The sequence below is a fragment of the Muntiacus reevesi genome, chromosome 2, assembly GCF_963930625.1.
Source record: "Muntiacus reevesi chromosome 2, mMunRee1.1, whole genome shotgun sequence".
Lineage (NCBI taxonomy): Eukaryota > Metazoa > Chordata > Mammalia > Artiodactyla > Cervidae > Muntiacus > Muntiacus reevesi.
The window spans coordinates 2,268,120-2,280,262 of NC_089250.1; the positions used below are offsets into that span (position 1 = coordinate 2,268,120).

Genomic DNA, 12,143 nt, shown 5'->3' on the forward strand with positions numbered 1-12,143 from the left:
TTAATATTTTCTTGAAGATTTTTGTATCTATGTGCATCAGTGATATTGGCCTATAATCTCCTTTTTTGTGTGATTCTCTGTCTGGTTTCGGTATTAGGGTGAGGCTGGCCTTGTAGAATGAGTTCAGAAATATTCTTCCCTCTAAAATTTTTTGGCTAGTTTGAGAAAAATAGGTGTTGACTCTTCTCTAAATGTTTGGTAGAATTCACCCATGAAGCCCTCTGGTCCTAGACTTTAGTTTGTATGGAGTTTATTATTATTATTATTGTTATTGATTTCATTGCTAGCAATTAGTTTGTTTACATTTTTTATTTCTTTTTCTTTCAGTCTTGAGAGTTTTCACGTTTCTGGAGATTTATTCATTTCTTCTAGGCTGTCCATTTTATTGGTGTGTGTATAGGTGTCCATAGTAATTTCTTGTGATCTTTTGTATTTCTGTGGTGTCAGTTATAACTTCTCTTCTTTCATTTTTTATTTTATTGCTCTTTTTTTAAATTTTCACTCTTTCTTTTTTTGTGAGTCTGACTTAAGTTTATTTTATTAATCTTTTCAAAGAACCAACTCTTAGCAGATTATACAATGTTAACTAAACCATGTGAAATATGTATTCATATGGAAAAATTTCACAGAAAGGAAAGAAGCTTGGTTAGGATGGAAGAATTATGTATCATTTCATTCTTTAATAATCTGTTTTATTAGTTTTGTATTTAGCTTTAAGTGATTAAAGAATTGTTATTACTATTGGAAGGACTATGAGTTGCCCATCAAAAATGTCATATGCTTTCTTCAATGATATTGATATATTGATTGTATATCATTAACAATAAGCAGGCATTTATTTTCTAACAAGCCAGTCCCATGGGTCATCCATTAAAACATGCTGGTTGGAAGACAAGGCAAAGTTGATCCCACATGGGAGCATGCGGGGAAACCACGTCCTATAGATCTTCTCAAAGGAAAGTGGGCAAGTTCAGGGGTACCATCTGTGCTTTGCTTTGCCCCCTAAGAGTGTGGACTGTGGAAAGAGGAGGCATCTGTGAGTCAGGCAAAAATGAGTCCTTGGTGAGTTTAGCACCACAACAAGCAACCAGGATCTCTCTGCCTCCGAACAATCTGTATGAGGTCGTAGCACCTCCTGAACTGTATTCACAAGAATATATATTCAAGAAAAAGTCATACCTTAGAGCTAAGTGACATATGAGAAAGTGTTGGAATATGGGACATTTTATAGGATACCTGACCTGTCTCCTCCATAAGTCTATGCATTAAGAGAAATAAATTGTAGAATCCTTTCTAGGTTAAAAAAACATTTAAGAGACATAGGTATCAGAGACATAGTGCAGATTTTGTATCTTGATTGAAACAAACAATTTTATTTTACTTATTTACAATTAGTAAATAAGGGGAATTTTTGTTGTTCATTCGCCAAGTCCAACTCTTTGTGACGCCGTGGACTGCAACACACCAGCCCTCTCGGTCTTCCACTGTCTTCAGGAGTTTGCTCAAATTCATGTCCGTTGAGTCAGTGATGCTATCTAACTGTCCCACCCTCTGCCACCCCCTTCTCCTTTTGCCTTCAATCTTTCCCACCATCGGGGTCTTCTCCCGTTAGATAGGTCATGTATTATATCATAGTAAGGAATTAGTGCAAATTTTGTTCATACTGGTAAGGTTGGCCCTGAAAAAATCTCCCTTCTTATTTAGAGATACAGAAATAATTTGGAGTGAAACATTATGATGTCTGGAATTTGCCTTAAAATATTTCAGCAGAGAAAAAAGAGAGAAAGGAAAAAAACGAATCTTAGAGAAAGGAAGTATGGCAAACTGTTCATAATTGTTGGGACTTTATCATCAATATATGAGGAGTTATTTTATTTGTCTCTCTATTTTTGCACACGTTGGAAAATTTCCATGATAAAAGAGTTCCTGTCCTCTGTGTTCAGTTGTGTCTGACTCTTTGCAACCCCTTGGACTGTAGCCTGCCAGCCTCCTCTGTCCTTGGAATTTTACAGGCAAGAATATTGCATTGGATTGCCATTTCCTTCTTCAGGGTATCTTCCCAACCCAGGGATTGAACCCACGTCTGCAGTATCTCCTGTATTGGCAGGCAGATTCTTTACCATTGGTACCACCAACATAGATAAATACATTCCTTGAATATTACCTTCCAAAAACTTCTGTGATTTTTCCAGAGCAAGCTTTAAGGGCTAATTTGTTATTCCCCATTATAAGTCAAAGATTTCTCAGGGGCTATGAGTAATAACTAGAATCAAACCTTCTCATCCACTCCCGACAGGAGGAAAAATTCCATGAAGAGCAATTTGGCAAGGACTCCCAAAAGGGCAAATACTTTTATGCATTATTCTGACCTCCAGAAACTTATTCTATGAGCGTAGGCAAAAATATACTATGACATGTTCACAGACATTCCCTGGAGTACTGTTTATAATGTCAGTGAACTGGAAGTAATGGAGTGGTCCATCAAGAAGAAGCTAGTTAGGCAAATTATGGCCAATCAACAGATGGAATATTTAAGTAGCCCTTAAAAATAATGTAGGAGATCTGTATTGCTGATATGGAAGTATTTTTAAGACATGTGAAGTTAAACAAAAAAAACAGGTATAAAAATCTATGAACCTGTAAAGCAATTACCCTCCAATTAAAAATAAATAAAACTTTTTAAAGAATAAAAAAATCTTTAAAGAAAGATGAAGAAAAATAAGGATAACGTGAAATTTCAAGTTTGATGCGGCACATACTTTTACAACTTGGTCATCACAGACAAAAAGAGGGCAGGGCAGCTGAAGCAGGCCCTGCCCCCACGTCATGCAGTGACGGAGCTGAAATAAAGCAGGCATGTTGATGTGAACTGCATTAACACTTTAAAATTTTAAAAATAGCATTTCTAGATTAAAAAAACTACTATGAACCCATTCGAGGTTTTAAAAGATAGAAAGATGTAAGAGATGGAGAGCAGTAGTTACCTGCTGGATGTGGAATGGGTGGGAGAAAAGACGTTTACTTTTTGTTTTATATATTTGAATGTTTAACTTGTGTGTATACTATTTTCCATTTTAAAAGAGAAAAAAATGTAAGAAAAATTTTAGAAATCATACGAAGGTAATTAGGAAGGTGATTCTGCTGGGGGAAATTTTTTAATGTACAACTTTTTAAAAGTTGTAGGTGTTGCACTGTTTTAAGGTTATAAAAATAAGGATTCCTTCTATAGTACTGAAAAATTATGCAAAATTATGTGAAAGTCTATTTGAAAATACTTGGAACTCTTCTAATGAAGTTATATAAAAGATGAAACTTTGAGTGCAAGTTATAGCAGAGAAAACACTGGAGAAATATTTCTTTCTATCTACATGGAATTAATATTGGCTTTAAAGATGCATTAGCTTCTGTATCTTATAAGACTATGCTGGTGGCATCTACTGTGCTCCAGGTACTTATTCACTGAACATTTCCAGTGCCGCTCCTGCACTGTGAACAGGGTGAGTGCTATCAGTTCTAATTTTCATACAAAGAAACTGAGTCTGGAAGCATTGATCACCTTATTCAAAGTCGCACAAGTTCAGCATCAGACCCCAAAGCCATTCACTTAGCTTGCCTTGTCTCCCTGTCTTCTTTATTTGGGAAAAAATTAAAGGGATATTAAGAAAATCATCTGGCCTTTTATTCTTGCCCTTCCTTATTTTTGCTTTCAGCAACTAACTGTTTTCTAGCCTTGTTTTGTGTCCTAGGAGAAGGTACATGACAGAAGGCATTATGGGAGTTGGAGATTTTGAGTGGTTTATTAACTGAATTTTCTTAGGTGCTTCAATAAAATAGAGAATTCACAGCTCAGTGACTTTTTTCCCTGCAGATATTGTGGATGCTTTATCAGATCCAAAGAAATTTCTTTCCATTACGGAAAAGAGAGCAGATCAAATGAGAGCTATGGGCATTGAAACTGTAAGTAGCAACAGTCAATTAAGACAGGTAGCAATGGCCAAATAAAGACAGCTGAGTTGGGGAAGTTGTCTAACTAATTATAAGGGTAAGACCAAGTCATAAATTAATAGAATAAGTTCAAAAGTGGTTTTTGAAACTGAACTTTCATTTCAACAAAGCAGTTTCAGAAGTCTATGAGGATGTAGCATGTTTAATAAAATGTGACCCACTTCATTACTATGGTTTCACTCACATCTGGGGACCCTGGCCCCATTAGAAATGAAATGGAAACACCCATAATGCTTTTAGGAACATTTAAATATAGGATGCTTTTGTGAGACATTGAAATACCAGTTCACCTAAATCAGTGAATAAATAAAATTGGCATTTACAATTGTTTACTTTTTACTAGTTTTATATCCAACCTTCAATGCCAGTGTACCATTGTGGTGTTTCATTCCTTGTTTTTCAAGTTCCCCTTACTCCTCAGTTTAGAATGGAAACAGAAATCTCTCCAGTAGCTTGAAAAAAGAAGGTATAGCCTGCTTATTACAAAGGAGCTTCACCTGCTTTCTTTGGCTTCCTCTTTTGGCTCAGATCTGAGGAAACCATATGTTTACTCCTGAAGCAAAGATCTATTTAGGGGGTAAAGGCTAGGATACAGAGGAGCAGTTGATGGTACAGACTGGGTTCAATAGAAGGGAGAATGTGCAGGACATCTGACTTTTGGTGGCATTCATTTGGGTCAATATAAGCATTTCTGTTCCAGAGTGACATCGCCGATGTGCCCAGTGACACTTCAAAGAACGACAGGAAAGGGAAAACCAACACAGCCAAAGCTAATGTGACCCCTCAGAGCAGCTCGGAGCTCAGGCCGACCACCACAGCTGCCCTGGGGGCTGGCCTGGAGGCCAAGAAAGGTAGGAGAGAGTTGTCTGGGCTCCTTATCTGTTCCAGCAGTTTTCCAAACTTTGATGCAGATATTTAGAACTGTTAGTTTTGCCGGTTTTCAGGGCTCCATAAAACTCAAGAGCAGCAGGTTTTCTGTGGGTTGAACAAATTGCTCAATTTCTCTGAGTGGTTAACAGGAAAGCAGTGTTTCATCTGCTAGATACCCTGCACCATAGTTAATACCACATACAATATCAGTAGACCTGGAAATGTTGAAATTTGGTACTCTTTTTGTGAGGGAAAAAAAAGGCATTCACAGAGTGAGCGTAGCAAAATCGTTCCCTCTCTCCTGCAGGTACCACCATAAGCATGAGCAGTAAGTTCATGAACCAGCAGAATAATGATTGTTCCTGACATTCCTAGATCCCCTTTTTGCTAATTTTGCCCCATGGGTAGATATTCAGCATCCATGATTATTTATTTGTTATATTATCAGATGGGCATCTGAAGGCCAGTTCTCTGTGGTTACCTGTAGATGTAATGGAAGAGCATAAGAGGTTGCATTGCATAGAATTACATGTTCCATGTGCTGATATCCAGTTGGTGTATAGCGGAATAACTGTATTGATTATTTAAAGTTGATTTCCATTCTTGTTGTTCAGGCATCTGTTCTGATTGGATGGTCCCCATTCCATATGATAATTAAATATTTTAAATATCCTCCTTGACCATGAATCATTTACAAAACTCAGTTTTGTTACTTTAAGAATTTCTCTTTTTCCTAATGGTCTTCTCCTCAGTATAAATATCTCCCATTTATATGTGAATTCAGCATCTTTGGTGTAAGACAGCCAAGTTGTCCGTGCACGTAAGCACACACAGTGCTGCAGTTTAAGGTAAAAATGACGGGCTTTCCTTAACCGAGGCAGCATGGTAGTTGAGCAGGAGATTCAATGTGCATTGAACTTTGTGAAACAAATTAGGAAATGAGATGGCACAAAACAGCCCGAATTATACTCTGCAGCAGCATGCCTGTTCCTCCCTGGAGAGAACACAGAACAAGGTCATGATGCAGGATATGGGCTTTCCATCCAGCACTATCTTTCTTAACATCAGCCTCTCAGACAGAGACAGGCAGTGGAAAAGGGGAGAGTTTTTCTTTAGTTAAAGTTCTTGTGTCATGCTCACCAGCACAGAAAGACATTAGTTAGTGGCCTGAAAAAGCAGTGTGACCAGCTTAGAGATGAGAAATGGAATATTTCCTGCCACATCAATAAACAAAGGATGTCACAGGCATCAGCCGTTGTAGCCTCCAATGACTGGGAGCTGGTGAGCCCTGAGGGAACTCAGGAAGGAAAGAATACCTGCCATCCAGCAGCCATCAGGCTGCAGCCACTCCCTACGGCAAGCCCCGAGGAAACTCGAGATGTGAAAACACAGGATACTGGAACCAGATAGCTGAGGTACATATGAAAGGAGTGATTTCAGTGAGCCCAGACCCTTCTAATACATAGAAAAGTGCTGAATTTTTGACTTGACATACCTGGTTTCTTTAAATAGCAGTCATCTTTTGTTATTCAGACTCCCTGCCCTTTGTTGCAAACCCCCTAGCTCCTCCCTTCGCCTACTTGGAGCAGTTTTTCAGAGCTCTCTGAAATGCTCTCTCCCGCACTGCTGTCCTCATTTTGATCCCAAATAAAGCCTAACTTGCAACTCAACACGTTGTACAGATTTTTTCAACACAAAACACAGAAGTGATCCTAGTTCTAGAAGGGACCATGATTGTGTTCAGAACTGTTTCACTTCTGGTCCAAATAAGACTGCACAGGAAGGAGCCACTGGAAGAAGCTCTCCTTTCCCCTCCTCCCCTAGGTCAACACCCTAAGTAAGAGGGTCTACACACTGATTCATTTTGGCCTTTTGTTCAGGAGACTTGGGAGCCTCCTCTAAGGCACAGTGGTCAGTTCTACGAGAAATGCCTTCACAGCTTCAGGAACCTCAGAACGAGACAGGCTTCCACACTCTGGCCAGGTGGTGTTCCTAAGGGCTGACTGCCTAGAAATGGGAGGAAGGGGGTCCCTTCCAGCCAGGGATCAGACGAGACTCAAGGATAGGATCCTAACTGAGCTGGGCCTTGAAACCCAGGTCTGACATGAGCAGGGAGAGAAGGTGGAGGAGCCCAGGCAGAGACACACAGGCCACACAGGAAGCAGCCGGGGTCAGAAAGGAGCAGAGTAAGTCCGGTCTGGAGATGGCCTAGGACCACCTGAGGATGGAGAGTGACCCCCGAGGGTTTTTACAAGGATTAGTACAGTCTTGGTGGGAATAGTCTTTAAAAAAAGGGAATAAGTGATAAGGGCCAGTGAAGAATTAGGGTATATATGCCTCTAGTTTAACACTTAACCACATTGTATTTATATTATATTTACTCATGTGATAATTATATAACATGATAATAACTAGAAAAAAGAGTTATTGCAGGCAAGACCACTCCTCTGTCATCCAGTATGTCCCTGGAACCATGCCTAGTGAAGATCTAGAGTCTTTTCTCTTAGGAAGTAAATGGCTGGTGAATGAACAGCAAGGAGAGCCTGGATGAGGCTGGATGTACTCAGAGGGAGAGGAAGCATGGAAATCAGTCGGTGACTTGGGTGTCGGTTTTAGGGGGAAGAAGGTAACTCAGGGACTTTAAGCACAGGTCACAGAAAGAGATGGTACCATTGAGTGAAGCTGAGAACGCAAGAGGAGGGACAGTTTTGGGTAAGATGAGTCTTGTCCTAGACATCATCAAGCTGTTGGGGGTGCATCTGGGCAGAAACATGCAACAGCAAAACTGTGGTAGGTCAAGAGGAGGGAGATGGGAGAGAGGGGAAGAGAGAGCATGTGAGACTGCTTAGAAAGATAGGAGGGATGGAAACAAACAAACAAAAAAAGAAAGATTTGCAAGAAGAATGAGTTTGAGAAAGTAGTGTAGACAGTCCAGAGAAGTTAAAACTGCATAGTTACTGTTGGATCAGGGATGCTTGGGTGATGAGAGTGGAAACCAGGTTAGAAAAATTGATGATTGAAGATAACAAATGGTTGCTGTGGAGAACACTTGCATGTTGGTGGGAACCAGTGAAGAGGAGAGGGAAAATGCCAGAGAGGGGTGTACAGAGAAACAGGCTCTGAGGGAGAGCTGAATTGAGAGAAAGGGAGTGGTCCCGCTGCATGAGAAAGGAAGAAAGGCGTCCTGTCTGAGCCACGAAGAAGAATTGAAGAGAAGTCCTATGGCAGGAAGGAAGCATCAGTGGCGCCCAGCAGCATCTGCTGTGGATGTCTGTGATCATGCCGGGCTCTGAAGCTCTACAGGGTTCTATTAGACACACGGCCCAATAGTAATAACTGCACTAGTGCTGCTTGATGTGCTTCTTTAATATTAAGATTAAGCAATTGAGAAAACTCAACTAGTTGATCTCCAAATTACAGTTTGAGAGAACAGAAGTCATTTTTAGTGTATTGATAAAAACAAAAACCGTATGTACTGAAACTTCAACTATTTAAAATCTTTGGGGCCCAAAATTTGCAAATTCACCCCTACTTTCACACCAGGGAAACCTGGAGACCTACACAGTCCGATACAGAAGCCACAGGCCACATGTGGCTTTTTAGGCTTAAAACTAAAAACTTGAGCTTCTCAGGTACCCTGGACAGTTCACAGATGGAGCATATTCACTCTCACTGGAAGTCCTTAGACAAGCTGCTCTGAGTGTAGAGATGGAGCCAGGCCTGTACCGGTTCCTGTTCTGTAGAGTGTGGTTTTTTCCCCAACTTCCTAAACCTTTCCTAGAAACTAACATTTTTACAATGTGTCTTTCTCTTAAAAAAAAAAAAAAGCAAAACCAGGGTTGAGGGAGGTTTGTGTTTTCATGTTATTGTTGTTGTTTAGTATCCAACTCTTTTGCAACCCCATGGAATGTAGCCTGCCAGGCTCCTCTATCCATGAGATTCTCCAGGCAAGAATACTGGAGTGGGTTGCCATTTCCTTCTCCAAGGGATCTTCCAAACCCAGGGATCAAACCCACGTCTCCTGCACTGGCAGGTGGATTTTTTACACTGAGCCACCTGGGAAGCTCTTGTGTTTTCATAGGGTCCTGTTAATCAAGATTTCATTGAACCAAGACCAAAAAACAGTCTCAGCGGACTAGATCAGACTCCTACTATTTTTTAGGGCTCTAGAGCACCTTGCATGCCTCCCAATTCTGTGTGTTCATTTTACAGAAGACAGAAAAGAGATCCAAAGATAGGGAGCTCTTTGCAATGTCAGGATAGACCTCCATGGCCTTCTATAAAGCCAGGAATTAGCTTGTGATGTCAGACCTCAGAGGTCAGAGAAGAGCCCCATGACCCCTTGACATCCCTATCACAAAGTGTTAGAGATCTGAAGACTGATTTCTCTCTGCTGTGACTTTTTACTGTCCTTACCACCCTCAGCCTGGATGTACATGTCTTCTTAAAATGAGTGCAACTGAAAAACAAGACCCTAAAATTTGATACCTGTTTTTCTTGAGTATCTCACACTTAGCCTTTAGGATTCTAATGGAAATCTATAGAATGCACATTCATCTTGTTTACCTAAGATGAAAATCTGCAGTCAAACAGAATGTGTTTTGGGTTTCACCTGCAACTGTGGTTGCCATGACAACACCTGGCTTAGCATCACACCAACAGCAGGATGACTTAGTGTGTTACTCTAGGTGCTCATGACTGCATCCTGTTCTACACTGATTTGATTTCATTATTTTCTGTATGTTAAGGGTATTCCTGGGCTTGGTAGCATATCACTTAAATGCTAGAATTAAATTCAGTAAAGAAAAGGGGCTGAAAACAATGTAAAGCTGTCAATAGAGTTGGTAGTTAGTGGACTGATAGGATGCATCTTCAAATGCAAACGTAACAGCGACCGTAATAGATACTGTTGTGCCTGGTCAGAGCTCCTTCATGGGGCTGGCGCCCGTCCTTCAGTGGGGAGGGACACTGGCTGACTGCCAACCACAGCCGCACTTTTCTCCCTGGGATTGCCCTCAGACCATGGGAGTTCTCTTGTCTGGAAATGCCTAGAGGGTTTTGTAAAACTTCTGACACTTTAACTGAGTGCTCTGGGGTTACACAAGCCCTGTCTCCTTACCTCAAGGTAGAATAACACTGGAGGGCCATTTATGCTAACAACTTGCAGGATCAGACCAAGGCTGGATTTCAGCCAGGAAGACCCCCAGATTTCTTCCTCTACCCTATAGTGCTTCTCTCACCCCCAGGGGTTTCTCCTGAGAGCCCTTCCGCATAAATCATATGCACATAAACCCTCTTCTCAGTCCCTGCTTGTAGGGGACCTGACCTCAGGCCAGAAAGGTTTCCGGTAAGTGTCTAGTTAATTGCCCTGTAATAGGAAACCAAGATGTTTAGAGCCTTAACGTGTGTAAAGCTGCTTCAATGTCTTTAGATGCGATTTCAAAACTGAATGTGATATGTTTGTTTATTCTAATTACACAGTGACTTTTTGTTTAATATAAACAGTAACTTTGTTTCAGGTATTGAACTGATCCCTCAAGTGAGGATAGAAGATTTAAAGCAGATGAAGGTAAAGTTGCTGGGTCATATTGCCAGCACTCTTTTGTTCTATTGGTGAAGCGGTTGCATTTTTGTTTCTCACTGGCTTTAATCATTGTGGTAGTACTACACAAAGCTTATTTGCTTTTTCCACAGGCTTACTTGAAGCATTTAAAGAAACAACAGAAAGAGCTCAATTCTTTAAAGAAGAAGCATGCAAAGGTACACTCTTTTGTGTGTGCGGGCAGCTTGAGTGTGCCGCTCTGGATGCTGGTTTCTGTGTTTTCCCCTTTAAGCTCTCTGATGAAAGCAGCTCAGCCAAAACAGCTGCTTAGAAACTGATAACCAGCCAACTGGGCAGCAGGACCTTCATTTTAACTGGTTAGAAATGAAATTTTAAAAGATACTCCATTTGGTATTGTTTGTCACTGATATCTAATCTGCATTTCTAATGGTTATTTCAAAAGCATAACAAAGCTTCACTCTTTTCAAAACTGTTGAGTAATATGACAAAATTGTTGAGTAATATCTATCAATATCGGGATGGGGAATTCGTGTAACTCTATGGCTGATTCACATCAATGTATGACAAAACCCACTGAAAAATAAAAAAATTAAAATAAAATTAAAAAAAATAAAATTAAAAAAAAAAAATCAATATCTGACTATTGAAAACCAACTCATAGTCTTAGCTTCTGGGTACTAAAATTCTTTGAGTCTCTAGCAAACAGTTTGCCACACACAGTGCATCAGGAGAGATGCAGCTCAGCTCCAAACTTCTCAGCCAGGGGACCTGGAGAGAGCTCTTCTCACTTCCCCCATTATGTAAACTCTGCTTGGTGGCCTACTTCTGAAATATTGCTGTTCCTACTTACAGGAAGTAGTCTTTGGACAGTAATCATGACCCCATGCACTGCAGCACACCAGGCTTCCCTGTCCTTCACCATCTCCCGGAACTTCCTTAAACTCATGTCCATCAAGTCAGTGATGCCATCCAACCATCTCATCCTGTGTTGTCCCCTTCTCCTCCTGCCTTCAACCTTTCACAGCATCAGGGTCTTTTCTAATGATTCAGCACTTCACATCAGGTGGCCAAAGTTATTGGAGCTTCAGCTTCAGCATCATACCTTCCAGTGATTATTCAGAACTGATTTCCTTTAGGATTGACTGGTTTGATCTCTTTACAGTCCAAAGGACTCTCAAGGGTCTTCTCCAACACCACAGTTCAAAAGCATCAATTCTTCAGCACTCAGCCTTCTTTATGGTTCAACTCTCATATCCATACATGACTACCAGCAAAACCATAGCTTTAACTATACAGACATTTGTCAGCAGAGTAATGCTTTTTAATATGCTGTCTAGGTTTGTCATAGCTTTTCTTCCAAGGAGCAAGTGTTTTTTAGTTTCATGGTTGCAATCACCATCTGCAGTGATTTTGCAGCCTAAGAAAATAAAGTCTGTCACTGTTTCTATTGTTTCCCCATCTATTTGCTATGAAGTGATGGAACCAGATGCCATGATGTTAGTTTTTTGAATGTTGAGTTTTAAGTCAGCTTTTTCACTCTCCTCTTTCACTTTCATCAAGAGGCTCTTTAGTTCCTCTTCACTTTCTGCCATAAGGGTGGTGTCATTTGCATATATGAGGTTATTGATATTTCTCCCTGTGATCATGATTCTAACTTGTGCTTCATCCAGCCCAGCATTTTGCATGATGTACTCTGCCTATAAGT

The 12,143-nt window shown here is 40.4% G+C and overlaps 1 protein-coding gene across 6 annotated transcripts in view; it reads left to right on the forward strand.

Moving 5' to 3' along the window:
• Positions 1-12,143, forward strand: part of PLCB4 (phospholipase C beta 4) — a 451,857-nt gene that overhangs the window by 405,158 nt on the left and 34,556 nt on the right. For all 6 annotated transcript variants that reach the window (XM_065920857.1, XM_065920858.1, XM_065920854.1 and 3 more), the window contains 4 exons: positions 3,869-3,957; positions 4,706-4,856; positions 10,395-10,444; positions 10,570-10,635. In XM_065920857.1, coding sequence (XP_065776929.1) covers positions 3,869-3,957; positions 4,706-4,856; positions 10,395-10,444; positions 10,570-10,635 — 356 coding nt within the window. The remainder of the gene's footprint in view (positions 1-3,868; positions 3,958-4,705; positions 4,857-10,394; positions 10,445-10,569; positions 10,636-12,143) is intronic.